The sequence below is a fragment of the Tiliqua scincoides genome, chromosome 6 (assembly GCF_035046505.1).
Source record: "Tiliqua scincoides isolate rTilSci1 chromosome 6, rTilSci1.hap2, whole genome shotgun sequence".
In the NCBI taxonomy this organism is placed as follows: Eukaryota; Metazoa; Chordata; class Lepidosauria; order Squamata; family Scincidae; genus Tiliqua; species Tiliqua scincoides.
In genome coordinates, this window is record NC_089826.1 from 12563365 (window position 1) to 12579279 (window position 15915).

General features: G+C 43.0%; 1 protein-coding gene across 4 annotated transcripts in view; it reads left to right on the forward strand.

Annotated features, from left to right (window-relative positions):
* Window positions 1–15242, forward strand: part of AFF1 (ALF transcription elongation factor 1) — a 137416-nt gene extending 122174 nt beyond the window's left edge. For all 4 annotated transcript variants that reach the window (XM_066632054.1, XM_066632056.1, XM_066632057.1 and 1 more), the window contains exons 15-21: window positions 1827–1890; window positions 4387–4523; window positions 6540–6611; window positions 7204–7297; window positions 8147–8190; window positions 9770–9990; window positions 11439–15242. In XM_066632054.1, the coding sequence (XP_066488151.1) occupies window positions 1827–1890; window positions 4387–4523; window positions 6540–6611; window positions 7204–7297; window positions 8147–8190; window positions 9770–9990; window positions 11439–11560 (754 nt within the window). In that variant the 3' untranslated portion in view covers window positions 11561–15242. The remainder of the gene's footprint in view (window positions 1–1826; window positions 1891–4386; window positions 4524–6539; window positions 6612–7203; window positions 7298–8146; window positions 8191–9769; window positions 9991–11438) is intronic.
* Window positions 15243–15915: the final 673 nt, after the last annotated feature.

Here is a 15915-nt window from a genome sequence, read left to right on the forward strand (position 1 = left end):
GATGTGCACATGCCAGCTATCTCCACTCCTTCACCTGCCTAGAACCCAGGTAGGAGACAGAGGGAAGTTCCTGCCACCCTTACAGCACCAACACAAAGAACATCTGCTCTTGCCCTGTCAAGGGCTTGCTCAACCAGGCTCCACCTGTGTCACTATCCCTAACCAAGTATATTATTTTCCCAAGCTCCAGCATGACTTCACTACCAGCCCTTTCCAGGCAGCCCATTGATCTTGCTATACATTCTTTGGGAGTTATTCTGCCTCTTTGTCTAGGCCGGGGTGCTCAATAGGTGGATCGCGATCTACCAGTAGATCGCGAGGCAAAATGAGTAGATCGCGGAGTGCCGACCCCCCCCTTCAGGTGCCTCTGGGAGGAAACGCCAGGAGTAAGGCCCATTGTACTCAATGGGGCTTACTCCCAGGTAAGTGTGGCTAGGATTGCAGCCTCACAGCCTAATCCTAGGCATGTCTACTCAGGAGTAAGTCCTGTTATACTCAGTGGGGCTCAAGGTACACCAACGTACATTGTACACATAAATGTTATATGTTATGATGGCACGAACATTGTAAAAAAAACTCTGGTAGATCTCTGGGCCTTGCTGGGTTTCAAAGTAGCTCTCGAGCCAAAAAAGTGTGAGCACCCCTGGTCTAGGCAAACCCTAGTTTTTGACCTTGGCTGCTTTGACTATTTAAATACTTTCCAAGTACCTGCACCCCTCAGCATTCTTACCCTCTCATTGCCTTCTTTCTTTAGTCTTCTCCCCCACATGTTCCTTTGAAACTCTGGTCTCATCCTTTGGGATTCGTACCCTTGTCTCTCCTCCTGTCTATGCCCTTTACTGCTGATAGGATGAATTACTGGTCAAAATGAGTTGTGAGTAGTCAAACCCAGGAAAGATCAATAGCTCTTGTCTAATCTCTCCTTCCTGTCAGGGTGTATGATTGTGTTAATCATGACAGGATTGAGTAAATCATGGAAACGTGATTCTCAGGTAGACACACCATTCCATAATGGCCCCATGGTATTAGAGGCAGAGATTTGCAGGAGCTGAACTGTGATTTCTGGAAATCTTACATTGCTTAACATCATCACACATTATATTAGAATGCAAGCACTGTTAGGACTTAAATTCTGGAGCTGCATCCCTGATAAGATCAGCCTTATAGGACCCAAGTCTAAACACAAAATTCATTTATGTTTCATGTACCCCTCATACACATAACCTGAAGATAATTTTATACAGTATTTTAAATTATTTTTTTGCGTGAAACAAATTTGTGCATGAAACACAGTGATTTGGGATGCCCAACCTGTATAAAATATGTATTCTTAAAAAGACAGTGGCAGTCTTATTCTGATGGGCAGACATACCATTGCATAGGGGAACAAATTGACCAATGAATGTTAGACAGCAAGGGGGATATGGCTGAAACCGTGGGATAGGGAGGTGGTAGAATTCTGTAGTGTATCTCTTGAGCCTGCAGTTGAGATGGAGGGACTACATTTTTGAATGCTCCCCCAAATTTAAAACAGCAATAACCGCATAAAGTTAATTTCATGTAAAGTTTTAGCACATTGGTAACAAAAGCTTAGCCTAATCCTCTCCCTTATGTGCTAGTTATAGGGAGGTGTTTCCCCCCCCCCCACCCCATGTGAGGCAATATAGATCCAGAGACAGTAAAGTATGTTATTTTTAGGTTTGGCAGTGTGATCAACTTGGATAAGGATCTTCACAATAGAGAGCTGTATGTGTTTAATAAAATGGAAGTAAAAGACTGGTTAAAAAAAAAATTACATAAATTCCTGTCTCTTTTCACGTCTTCAGACAACATCCAGTGGAATATCACTTAAAGGAGGCCAAAAGGCTGAAGCACAAAGCCGATGCAATGGTAAGTCTTTGGCCTCACAGAGAGTTTAAGGAAATTTGCCAGGGAACAAAAAGAAAAAAATCCCAATTGAATTCAGTACATTCAGATAATGAATTGAATTATAACAGTAATCTGGTTGGCAACCTTCAGTCTCGAAAGACTATGGTATAAGCCTACAGCACCTGGTATTCCCAGGCGGTCTTCCATCCAAGTACTAACCAGGCCTGACCCTGCTTAGCTTCCAAGATCAGACAAGATCAGGATTGCCCCTGGGGGCTGGGGATAAGAATAGGCCCTCAGTTTGGCTGTACTTGTCGTAAGAGGTGACTAAACAGCCATGGGGTAGATGGGACTCCTTAGCCTGGGAAGGCAGCTCATCTGAGAGAAGGAAAACTCTGATCCCAAACCTCCACTACCTTGTGGCTATATCCAGTTATGGAAAAGGCTTCAGGAGTCAACCTCGAGGCAAAATCTGGAGCCGGAGTCCCTGAGGCAGTTCATGGCTGAACACAGTCACGTTCTGGCAACTCCTGCGACGCCGCTGGAACCAACTGTATTGGCTTCTGCCTTTCCATTGGACCATTTCAGCGACGTGGAGAGGGGGGATTTGCTGCATGGGTAACAGTCTATCCTCCATAACTACTTTACCCAGGCTTCGCACACTGGAGAGGACACTGTTCCAGAACCACCATTCAGAGCGCGATACCATAGTCTTCCGAGACTGAAGGATGCCAACAATGAATAACAGTAATCCCAGATATTGAGCAATTGCAGGGAAAGGACTCTGTTACAGACATTCTGTCCTGTAATGATGTAGAAGGCAGTTGAATTATGTCTTGTGTCATAACTTTTAGTCACAAAACACCACCTTTGTGTGTAGCTTTTGCAGCAGGTCTGAATGTTATATTGCAGTGTTCCAATTTTACAGATAGGAACAGAGGCTGAGGGAATATGACTTGCTCAAAGCCCATAGTGGGCCTCTCTTAAAGCTGGGGCTTAAAACAGTGTCCCCGAGATCAACACCCAATGTTCCATTAGCATCAGCTTTCTGACTCTTTCTAGCTGATTCTGCTTTTGAGAACATTTTTGATTAAGATTATTTGTGTTCTCTTAGTCCTGAAAGTGCAAACATAACTACCATATGTTGACCTTGGAAAATTCTTTAATTGAGAGAAAGTGGCAAAATGCCCATCAGTTGTTAAGAAGCAGTGAGCTGATGGAGAAAAGGATGATGGATTGTATGGATCTGAGCATGCTGGTCAGCTGTCTGGGTGTGGTCCCCCCCCCATGTCACACAGTCTGTGGTGGCAGCCCCTGGGTCAGTGCATAGAGCAACCAATGCCATGGTTCAAGTGAAGGGGAGGATTTCCGTGCTCTTCCCAGCTGTGTTCACTTAACTTGGCTAGGAGGAAAGAAAAAAGTCTGCCTCCCTGCCAAAGGCAAGACTGGAGCACAAGAGACGGAAAATGGGTTGTCTTCTTTCTCTGACAATGGCAATGCTGCAGAGGGAAGGCTGAGTCTGCTGTCACTCCAGCAAGAGGGAGTGGTCTGGAGTGGGCTCAGAGAACCCACAGCAGTGCCCTGCTCTGCTTCTCTTACTTCAGAGGGCCTCACTTGAGCTACAGGTACTATGAACTAACATATAAACTTGCAAAGTGCCCATTGTTGACAGTGAATGGGGTTTGTGTACACCTTTCCTGTTATCCCCTTCAAGAAGTGCTGGATCCATATGGTGTGGGGGTAAAGGACAGGTTTTGATGCATGTAGGAGCATTGCTTTGCACAGCATGACGGGTGGAAACTCTCAATGGTGCTTCTGAACATCATGTAATTGACAAAGATGAGGGTTGCCTTTGCTAAACAGGGAGCTTGTACGGGGCTACCCACAATCAGGGAGTCTGCTTTTGTCCATAAAAACTGCCCTGTCTAATGTACTAACTGAATGTGTTTCTGGTGCTTTAAGGGGCCTTTGCAGCATGCTGTCAAGCAATTGATACATGCCAGCCCCAGTGTGTAGGCTTAGCTGATGAACTTTGGAAAGCCAAGTCTGCTTTTTAAAATAGCTGCTGGCCCTTTCCTTCCTCCTGCTTAAGTGACTGAAAAGCTTTTCTTTTTTAACCTACTAGAGAGCCAGTCTTACATAACAACATTTACCTTAAAAAGCAAAGAATGCTTCCCTCTGGTTTTGGAGTGCACTGTGTTCCTGAGGATTACACGACTGTGCAATTAGCAATCAGGAAATAGGGTTGGTGCTTTAAAATACAGGTCTGTTTTCCTTAACTCTCCTGCTGATTGTTGAGTTGAGCTCCCACTCCTGCGGTATGGTTGCATTCGTAAGGCTCTTCTCCATAGTTCAGGTATTCTATTTATTCAACAGAGGAAAAATGTCCTTTTGAACTGGACTAAAACAGACATTACAAGCCTTGAGACTCTCACGTCAAGGTCTGGATCGCAGGCCAAAGACGTGAGTGTTTGAAGAACTCTTGTAGCTGACCAGTGCTCACCTTCTTCTCCGCAGACAGACAAGGTTGGGAAGGCCTTCAAGTACTTGGATGCTGCCTTGTCCTTTATTGAGTGTGGCATTGCAATGGAATCAGACATCCTCTCACCAAAGCCAGCCTACACCATGTTTGCAGAGACCATAGACCTCATCAAGTAAGTGGAAAGCTTTTTCTGAGACCCACCCTGGCCCTGTCAACCGGATCACTTGTTTTGTTTGTAGTCTAGTTCATATTCTCCCTGTTACAATGATGTGTGCCTCCACTTACCATTAGTTGAATCACATTTTTTTTTTTCTGGTTTATTTGTTGTACAATTTTTATCTAGCCAGCCCACATATAGCTCCTGTGTTGGAAACAATTAAAATGAAATATAAAAATGCAGATTTGGATCCACAGAGCTTGCTGGTACAAGTGGTAGACCCTTCTGTTCGTGCAGGGGAAAGAAGGGTCCTACTCTTTTCTCCCCCCCCCCCCCCGCTATACCCCTGTGATGTATCCCTCAATGCTCAGAAGCAGAGGGAAGGAGGAGATGGGAAGGTGAAATGCCTCTTAGGATGCAAGCTTATAAAATATTAAAACAGCAAGTCTATCAAAGCAGTTCAATATATTAACAAGGCAAATTTGCAGGCATCTAACATTAAAACCCAGTGAGCTAGTCAGATTTGTTTTTCTTGATTGGGAACTCTAGTGGGAAGGAGCTACCACCAACAAGACCCTCCTCCTCCTCCTTTGTACCAGTTTGGGATTGTACCAGTCCCTTGAATTTTCAATCACTCAGAAAATATATCAACTTCATTTGTCCTCCACAGTCCCTTAACCCATGGCACCCTTGTCAACAATCCTTAAACATTTGTAATTCCCACTTCTTCCTGTACATTTACACACAAGTCGCCTGTAGATTTAGGTTAGCTAGATATTGTCCCAGTGAGGCAGCTGGCAGTTAAGTCAGCTTAACTACAGACCACAAAGCAGGAGGTGGAGTGGAGTTTACATCATCTTCAATCATTGCTTTCCCCTGAAAGTCTTCTCTCTACTCTTTTTGTTTCTTTCCTCCAAATCCACAGCAACAAGTTAGAGCAAGCTCTATTTAGGAAAAACTGAACCGTTCACATCATCCTGAGTAACTGTGTCGAGCATATTCTATTCTCTCTTTGCCCAAGTTGACAGTTGTCTCAACGTATGAATGTCTCTGCCATAATAAACTGGCTTGGTCCTTGCAGAATGGTTTAAGATTGATCAGAAGGAGGCAAATAGAGCTGCTGATATTAAGACCAGTCTTATCCCTGGCAAACTGGGCAGTGCCTGCCTCAGCTGTAGTTACAGTGCTTTTGAGGGTGCTGGGTTGAAATCCTCTCATACTGCCTGTAGGATCTTTCAGTTGCTTCTGCTAGCTGACTTTGGACTCAGGGAAAGATGCCTGATTGTACTGTATAACTTGTTTTGTCATAGTCTGGGCCCCCTAGAAGCCTGGGCCCCGGGGATTTTGTACCCTGCGGGCCCCCTCCTCAGGCCTGCTTGCAGCCACTGTCTCTCACATAAATGGCCAAAAGCACCTTTGGTCACTGTGCTGCTATTCACTAACATGGCTACTCTTCTGGAATTCTAGAAGGCTTCACATAGATGTTTGCTGCTCTTGTATATTTTGCTGCCGCAAACAATTTTTTTAAATATAGTTTTGCTGTACATTTTTTGTAAATGGCTTTGAGTTCCTGGAACACAGCTCTAAAAATTACTGGTTCAGGTTTTGTGTAAATATTCTTTTATTTTGAGAACATTTGAACTGAATTGCAGGGGGGAAAAAAATAGAAGTGAGATTCCTACAGTATGATTTTTAAAATAAAACTTAATATCTTGTTCCTCTTCAGAGAGAAAATGAAGGAAAAATGCTTCACTTATATTTTGAAAGGGGCACTTAAGTCTTTCTTCCTCTTAAATTATGCATGGGTTGTCTAGAAGAGAAAAATGAAGCAAGTTGGGAGCCAGGTTGGGGGGGGGGGGACTTGCACTCCTGAGGGCACAACAAGTGCTGATTATCCCACTCACCCATGTTTCTCCCACATCACTCTGACCCTGTGAAAACTGTGCCCTGTTTGGTTGCCAATATTGGGTGTGTTTTGAAATTTAGGTTTTTATTGATAAAACAAGCTATAACGTTTTCTCTTTTCCACAGATTCATAATGACCTTAAAATCGTTCACAGACTCTTCAACCACCACACATGAAAAAATCTTTGTCATTTTATGGTGAGTGTTTTCAAAGCATTTGAGATGGCAAAGTTTAAGGCCATTAACCTTAGCTAATAAATTAGCCAGGAATTGAGTAGCTTTCATGAAGCTTTTGTCCCTTTTCCCACCCTACCTAAAACATAAGAAGAGCCCTTCTGGATCAGGCCCAGGGCCCATCTAGACCAACTTCATGTATCTCACAGAGGTCCACCAGATGCCTCACAGAGCACACAAGATACATCTCACTACCACTACCCTGCATCTAGCATTCTATTTCATGCCCCCACCTGCATTGAGTTTGCACTGTTCCTCCAGCTCTTGAATTCTCTACTATTTTCTGTTAAGCTGTATTGCTGGTATTGCTTTTTGGGATACGTTTGGATCTTGTTTCTTAACTATATGTCTTGTTAGCTGCTTTTAATTAATTTAGGAAGAAAAGCAAATGACAGTAGTTGCCTGCCTTACAGGGTTGTTGTAAAGTGTGAGATAATGTATATGAAACCCATAGGAGTACTCAGGAAAAATGTAATGTAAACCCTAAGATTGCATTAGGATGGGGGTGTATTCTTGGCTTCCAAAGTCTTCATTGTTTTTCATTGTGTCTCCCCAGCATGCGCTGCCAAGCCATTCTGTACATGGCAATGTTTCGCTACAAAAAGGACACTGCAATAAAGTATTCCCGGACCCTTAATGAACACTTCAAGGTAGAGAATAAAAACTCTTGTTGCATTCTGAAAGAGAGTGAAGGTTGGGTCTAACATGAGTCTGAACTAAGCAAAAAATATTGCCTGGCACCCAATCTGTTAAGTTGGTTTGCATACAGTTTACCTGTGAGTCAATAGACTTAATAGGTCTAGAGCAGGGGTGCCCAAACCCCGGCCCTGGGACCACTTGCGACCCTTAAGGCCTCTCAATGCGGCCCTCTGGGAGCCCCCAGTCTCCAATGAGCATCTGGCCCTCCGGTGATTTGTTGGAGCCCACACTGGCCCAACACAACCACTCTGAGGGCAACTGTTTGACCTCTCACATGAGCTGTGGGATGAGGGCTCCCTCCACTGCTTGTTGTTTCACATCTGTGATGCAGTAGCGGCAGCAAAGGAAAGGCCAGCCTTGCTTTGTGCAAGGCCTTTTATAGGCCTTGAACTATTGCAAGACCTTCATTCATTCATATAAGTTCAACTTTAATATATTCATTTATGTAAACTTATGTAAATTTATTCAGATTTTAAATGTAAATTAATTATTTTCTTCCCCGGCCCCCCCGACACAGTGTCAGAGAGACAGTGTGGCCCTCCTGCCAAAAACTTTGGACACCCCTGGTCTAGAGTTATCTGGGAGTCTATGATCTGATACATAAGTTCTACAGAACTACCCTGGGCATTCCATAAGGCTTTTGTCTCCAGAATGACATACAATGGCATCTTTCCCCTTTTTAAATCCACTTTTAGGTTTCCTTCTTTTAGGATACATTTAGAAATGCCATGTTACAGATAGACCCTCAGTATGAATTAGTGTCAGTCATGAACTAACAAGAATTTCATTCCTCATTGCAGAGTTCTTCTAGAATCACACAAGCACCTTCTCCATGTGTTGCAAGGTAGTATTCAAAATGTGTCAAAATCCTTTTTTTGGTGTAAGGGGAGTTTTAATTGTAAGATGCAGACTGTATCTATGCTCGAAATTTTAAATGGTACTTAAAACCATCTTGGATACCTCATTCACAATGGGAGGGGCATGATATAAACCTTTTAAATAAATAAATAGATGGGTGGGTGGGTGGGCAAACAGGTGGGTGGGCCAAGTTATCACTGCTCCAGAGTGTGAATGAGGAATTCCATTTTTTTACTTTTTCATCCTGGAGCTCAGAACTCTACTTTTAATCTTATCCAAGTAAGCTGATAGAACTAGTGACAGATGGACTTCAGCTAAGCACAAGCTGGGTTCAAATTGTTTTTTATCCATGAAGCTGCCCAGTTGCCTTCAAATCTCCCTGTTGTTGAGGGTAAAATGAGCTATGCTTCTTGGTTGAAAAACTGCATGGAAATGTTATAAGTAAATTATTTTGGGGGACTAACAAATATCAAGAAACATTTGGGTAGAATAAACTGCACACCTCAAATGGCAAGTCATTCTTTGTGACTTTGGGCCCACATACTCAATGTTCTTGATGTTTCCCCATGAGAATGGAGATGGATTTTTATCTTCTGTCCTATTCTTTTGATGGAATCCAAATAGCCCAGATAGTGACTGAGGAGGGGAATGCACTAATGCATTGCAGAGGAATGGAGAAAGCATCACTTACCACTTCAGAATCGTTACCACATTTCAAAAGAGTTTCAGGACATAGTGAGCTGCAATTTCACCACTTGTGAAATTGCCACAGGTCAGGCCATTTGTGTGAAGAGCCATCAAGCTTAAGAACAAAACACAACTCTGTGGTGATTTTGCCATCTCAGCTATTGGTCTGAATCTCTCCTCAGAACTGACCCAGATGTTGCTTTCTGTTCTCATAAATAATCAGTCACAAGAATTTGTGTGACTTCTGGTGATAATGATCAAAGTTCAAAGCAGCAGCTTCCATCTAAAGGGATTCTCTGCCTATGGAAGTGGCAACTGCTCTGTATTCTGGCAATACCTATCCCCCTCCCCAGTGTGGCATGGGGTAGGCCACTTATATCGTAGTTATTTGTGTGTGGAAAATAGCGTCAGTTTTGTTTTGATTCTTACACAGTAAGGTGAAAGATAATGTCCATGATGATTGAAGGACCATCAGCAGAGGTCCTGCACCTTCAGACTAATGTTTGTACCATAAAGGCCTGAATTTATGGGCGAAATCTTGTGTGTGTGTGAAGAACAAAATGGCAGAACTCTGCCATTTTTCAAACTGTGAATAGTCTACATCAGCCATTTTCAACCACTGTGCCGTGGCACACTGGTGTGCCGCGAATGGTCTGCAGGTATGCCATGGGAGTTTGGCTGAGGGTTCTTTATTAGTAGAGCCATTGGGGGATGTGAGCCTCTCACCGACAGCATGGTATGACTTGCCAATTGTAAAAAAACACTGATGGTGTGCTTTGACAATTTTAGCATCTACTCAGTGTGCCGTGAGATGAAAAAGGTTGAAAATCACTATTCTAGATATATTTAAAGTTTTCTTATTGTGTATTACCTTTCAGGAGCACAGGCACACCTTCTCCTCTTTCCCCGATGCCTTCTCCAGCTGGCTCTGTAAGCTCCCAGACAGGTTCCTGCTCCAGCAGCTGTGGAAGCGGCTCTTCAATCAGCGTTCCTCCTCATATCCCAACCATAACCTCATCTTTTGTCAACATCACCTCCTATATTCTCTATGCCTACGATCTCTGGGAACAAGCTGATTTCTTGGCCAGGAAGAATAAGAGTAAGGATTTGTGTCCATGGTTCCAACTGACACTTTGTGCATTTAGATCCGAGAGTGACTCTTTCCCTAAGTGCACATTTCCAAAAAACTTGCACATTATGTGGAAAATCATTTTGAAGTATGCATACCACATTAGCAAAGCTTGCAGAAAGACCCAGGTTCAGTCTCTGGTATCTCTAATAATACTGAGTTGACAGAGGCCCCTGCCTGATGCGCTTAAGAGCCACTTCCAGTCCAGGTAGATAATACTGGGCTAGACAGACTTGGCACCAGGCACCTTCAGATGTTTGCATATAAATGTCCATACTGGCCGCAAGAAACACTGTTAAGTGATTAAGGAACATGTTTGCTGTCCCATAAGGAACACTATAGAAGACATGCTCGGAACCTGGTGTTGGCCATAGAGTCTATGTTCACTGCATATTTACAAAATCGTCTGTTTCACTCTAGAACAGTGTTTTTCAAACTGTGGGTCGGGACCCACCAGGTTGGTTGCAAGTCATTTTCATGGATGGGTGGGTCCCCATTCACTTCAATATTTTATTTTTACTGTATAAGACCTTGTGCTACCATGATATGTGATTGCATTTGGGGAAATTTTATAGATCAGTACTTTTAGCAGGCTACTACGTATGTGCTTTTAACAATGGTAGTAAATGGAACTTACTCCTGGGTAAGTGTAGGTAGAATTGCAGCCTAGGATTGTTAGAATTTTTCCTGCCTGATGTTGTCACTTCTGGTCATGACATCACTTCTGGTTGGTCCTGACAAATTCTCATTCTAAAAAGTGGGTCCCAGTGCTAAAAGTTTGAGAACAACTGCTCTAGAAAGTATACCACAATGGATGTACACATGGCAAATGTTTTTTTTTCCCATGGAACAAATGAATTAGCCCTAAGTTGGGCCTCAGATGAAGAGTAGTTGTAAAAAATGTTTACAGTTCAAAACAATTCATCTGCTAGCATGGATTAGTCACTTGATTTGTGAGAATTTGAGAAGTTATGTAGTCCTGTTTGTGCCACTGTTGTAGGGGATCCTGAAGTCACTAACTTGTCAGTTTGTGGTGGGGATTATAATAATCCTTTGCCCTGTTTACAGTGTTCCTCGGATTAGCGTGGTTGTTTGTACTTTGCATAATTTATTCTGCTAGCACAGGGGGAGAGGGAAAGTGTTTTGGAACTCCCAAATGTTACTGACCCATCCCCTCAGAGAGAGACTGGGCATAGCCACACACATTTAATCACAACTCATAAATCCTAGAAACTTGGTTTAAATGAAAGGATAAATTCTCAGGAAGCTGAATTTCATCCTCACGTATCTCATGTTGTGCTTGTTTGCAGGTGTGCAGCTACACCTCGTATTGATGGTTCTGTGCAGTACTTTTCCCTGTTTCGGTGTACAGATATGAGACAGATATAACTTCAGCTTTTTATCTTTGTCTCTTTCAGAGTTTTTTTCTGAGCTCAGTGCTACTGTGTACTGCCTCTCCCTGAACAGCAGTATGATGGAACTGGTACACTACATCCGTCAGGGTTTGCAGTGGCTGAGACTGGAACCAAATACACCTTAACTGGTGCTTCAAGGCAAGGACCTTGTCTTGGGACTCTTTTGCACTTTGAAAACCTTCGAAACAGTCTTGTTGGCTGACTTGTCAAAAACAGAAAAAAGCACCTGAAAGGTAGAATGAAGCATGACGGGAAGGATCTGGTGACCCTGGAAGACTTTGACTATATTTCAATGGTGCCATTAATGGGCCACCTGGAAGATAAGTGGAGAAGAGGCCTCAGTTGAGGATGCCTTTTTCTTTTTCTTTCAAAGGACAAAGTGCAATGTTCTTTCTTGCTCTTTTTTTTTTCCTTCATGGTTCAATGTGTCAATGGTCTATGAACATTTCTATAAATGAATAACCAGCAGGAAAAAGCAAAGTCAACACGCATGAAGAAGTAGTACCGGTGAGAAGGAAATCCGCCTCCCAAAGAATTTTCTGCAGCTCCTTCCACGATGCAATGATGTTCCTGGGCCCAGCATACAATGCAGAGTTGCCCTTTTTTTAAAAAAAGTGTAAACCACATTTGCAAATTGTTCCTGGGTGGTGGGATGGGCAGAGAACCAAGGAGGAAGGAGCTTTTCAATAGCGTTACTGTCTTGTGCTAAATACAAACTGGCAAAGCTTATCTTCCACTCTCCCCACTTGCCAATCCTTGCACTACTACCCTCTTTCTTGATGGGTGGCTTGCGGCACACATCTAGCTGACTCTTTCAGCTTATCAGCTTATGCCTCTTCCCTGCCCCATTTTCCTAGCTGAATGAGAAGGCAACAGCGCAGTACTCTAGATGCCCATGTTGTCTTACGATTTTATGCATGGCAAGGTGGCTGGCTATCTCCTAAGAAAGTGGGAGCACTGGAGCTGTGGTGCTGAAAGCCATTAGCAGATGCTTCATAGCGTGAGTTTGTTTCTCTACCCCAGTTGGCAAATCAGGGTGTGGGACTGCCTCGTCCCACAACTTAGTTAAGCAATTGCTGCACCAATGATGGAACTGGAATTGTTTGCAACCCCCATTTTCAGGACTAGATGATCACTTTTTTAAAAAAATGCTGTTCTTTCAGTTTTTTCTGCATCCATACAGTGGACTTAGAAAATGTTTTAGGAGTCTGAGTCTAGGCCTTACAAGGCAAGAACTGGGAGGGAGCAATTTTGCACAAGGTTCAGTCTAAGGATTTCTTGGCCTTTTTTTGGTAAGATGCTGGGCATTTGTATCCCCATTTTTCCAGTTTGGATCTTTCAGAGGGAAAGATGTTGCAGTGTCATCTCATTCCCCTGCTGTAGATGTGCAAGTTCAAAGCTCAGTCTTTGGCTGTTAAAGCACAACTGTTTGTCATCCATTGGCACACCTGGTAGGAAGATTTGGCATTAGAGACCTGTATCTTCTCTTTATGGGAGATTTCAATTTCCTCAACAGAGTAATCAGTTGGATCTGCCAACTCTGAATCCTCAGGCCTACACAAAGAACAAAAATAGCAATTGTCTTAGGTTGACAAGCAGATCTTTGCCTTTTTTCATAAATTTTCTAGGTGGAAAGAGAAACCCTTCAGGGCTTCTACTGTCCCTTCCTACACCCTTGTTCCAATGGTCTAATACATGTTCAAGCTCTTGTGTGCCTTAACTCCCCCTATTTGCATCTGTCATCACCTGATTTTTTTTAATGACAGGACAGTGGGAATATCTTCCAAATAACTTGTGCTTGAGTGTGTTATGTTTTTCTTTTCCACTCACTAGTAACTTGAAGGTGTTACAGACATAGTAATGACTGTAGCTTAATCCCACATAAATAGACCAAGATCCTATGCAGGATTGAACTAGTTTCCCTATTCAGAGAGGTCTGTTGTATGCTTGTCGGGTTTGCTAAAACATCACTGAGTCTCAAGACACCTGCGGTTTGAAGAGGTGCACTTGAATTCTGCAAGATGATTTATTGCCTGGCCATGCATTCCTGCAAAAATGTATTGGATTGTCATGGAAAAGTTAATGCCTTAGTGAATTTCAGGGATATGCCACTTTCACCATGGGAAGCAGTTCTATATTTTTCTTTCCCAGTTTTAACTGTGTTGCTTAGGATAAAACATGTGTGATTTAGACCTCAGTCTGAGCACTTGGATGCAAGTCGCCTTTCCCCTGAACCACAGTTGGAAAGGTGGGTAGAGGAAGGGTTGTACTCCTTTTCTTTAAAATTGGCCCACTTGCTGCTGCTTTGCTCAGCTTGGTAAGAGAGATGCAGATACTCAGATCCGGGCCTTCGTTACACATATTGTACTACCTTTATTTACTTGGGTTACAGGCTTCAGTTGGAAATAATGTAGGTTTTAAAAAGAAAATCCATGAAACTTTGTCTCAGGAAGAGGGAAAAGCACGCCGTATACATACCCTTGACTGGTGCCTAATTTTTCTGGCCAAGGGTGGAACACAACAATGGAAAAGTGGTGACTTCCATGAGTCTGGTCCCATAGCCTGAGAAGCTGAGGATCCCTGAGCTCTGAGGCCTGCCTAAGAGACAAACACTAAACTTGCTTTGAACCTCCCTTGAAAAGTTAAGCTCCTTTCTCCCGACCAAATACCTCTGCAGTAGTCTCAGGATGACTTTCCCTCTGCCCTCCCTTCCCATACCTGAGTTGGCCAGGTACTGCTGCTCTTCCCTGTTGCTGCTTCTGCTCTGTCAAAATGCACCCTGCCAGTGAGAAGCCCCCGTTTGTCAAGGGATCTGCCTTAACCTGCTTGTTGAGCACTTTATTCAGGGTATAGCAATCTTTTTTCCCCACTTCCACTCCCCCACCCCACAGCTCCCAGGTTGTTGAGAGTCAAGAGTGTATTATCAACCCTCTCGTATCAAGAAACCCATTTAAGTATTCATGCTGCTGATTTTGGCTTTTTGGGGGGAGGGGGGAGATGCAAAAATCAACCTAATCTGAGCAAGAGCATGCTGGCTTCTTCTCAAACAAGAAGAAGAAGAAGAAAAACTACATAAAATCTCATTTTGGTCCAGCAAGGCCATAAAGCCTAAATGGGAGCAAATTAAGATGAACTTTTGAACCAGAGCAACCGACTCTCATTTTTCTTTGATTTCTTTTTATGTTGTATTATATGCAATTGCAATATAGTTGTCTTGTCTATGGGGAACACGTTTAGGAAGCTGCTTATCTTTTGACTTTTTTTATTTTATCAAAATAAGACCAATTGAATGAATGATCAGAGAAAATGCCATTTCATCCCCATTCTGAACTGATTCCTCTCTGATGGGCTTTCCATTGATTTCAACCAGGGCCCAGCCTTTTCTCAAAAGAGCAAGACATAAATGTTTGTCATTTTAAACACAGGTCAATGGAGCTGCCTGCTTAAGAGCAGTCTCCTCTCCCAGATGATATTTATTTAGAAGTATAATTAATGTATTTAAATTGTCAAATGTTCTATATGTCTAAAATGCCATTATTTAATTATTTGCAAGTTCCACTGATACTGGAGGTGCAGACTGAAAGTTAGACTTATGACAATATTCTTTTTAAAAGGGCAGTAACTCTTCTGCCTCACCCCTTTCCCCTCCTGTTTCCTTGGTTTCTTAAAAAAAAAAATCTGTACATTTAAAATTATTATGGGGTGTTTCCATTTTGTAAATAACATTTTCTGCCCTGTGTATTGGTGGTATTTCCAGGTTGATTTGTTAAATTCATGTGGGGTAATAAAATAAATATCAAATTGGAAGTGGCTTGTCTGAGAATTCCTCTCAAAATTGTACTTGCCCATTAACAAAGTAGTTACCATGTTGAGGCAACAATGGTCTAGGACAATGCTTCTCAGTACCTGCTTCTCTATATGGTGTTACACGCAAGGCAGGCACAAAGCTCATCTTTCCCACTATCTTGTAGCCTCCACATATATCTAAGTCCTTCAGCAAGCCTTGAAAGTGGTGGGGAAGCCAGAAACAGGAAGTCACAGGAGCTAAGTCAGAAACCAGCAACTGATGGCTTGCAAACCAGCACTGGTCCATAGACCACAGTTGCATTGGTCTAGGGCAGGGGTGTCAAACTAATTTAACACAGCAGCCCAAATAGCATTCATGGTGCCTGCTGCAGGCTGGAAGTGGCATCATTTAAGCAGACAAGGACCAGAAATAAGCTCCTTAGCTGCAAATGATAGAGAACATTTACAAATCTTGATCATAATGTCAAGCTATGGCAGAGCCCAATTATCTTGTCTAAAGCTCTGGATAAAGAGCTTCCACTCACTTCAGCTGCTCCAAATACAATGCAGCTGCCAAAGGACACCATCTGGAAGAAGGCTGCATAGCTTGTGGCCCTCTAGGCCGAACACAACTCTCCAGCTGTGAAAGGGACAAAGGTCTCAAGTTCAATCACTGGGGTAGCAAGGCAGGGCT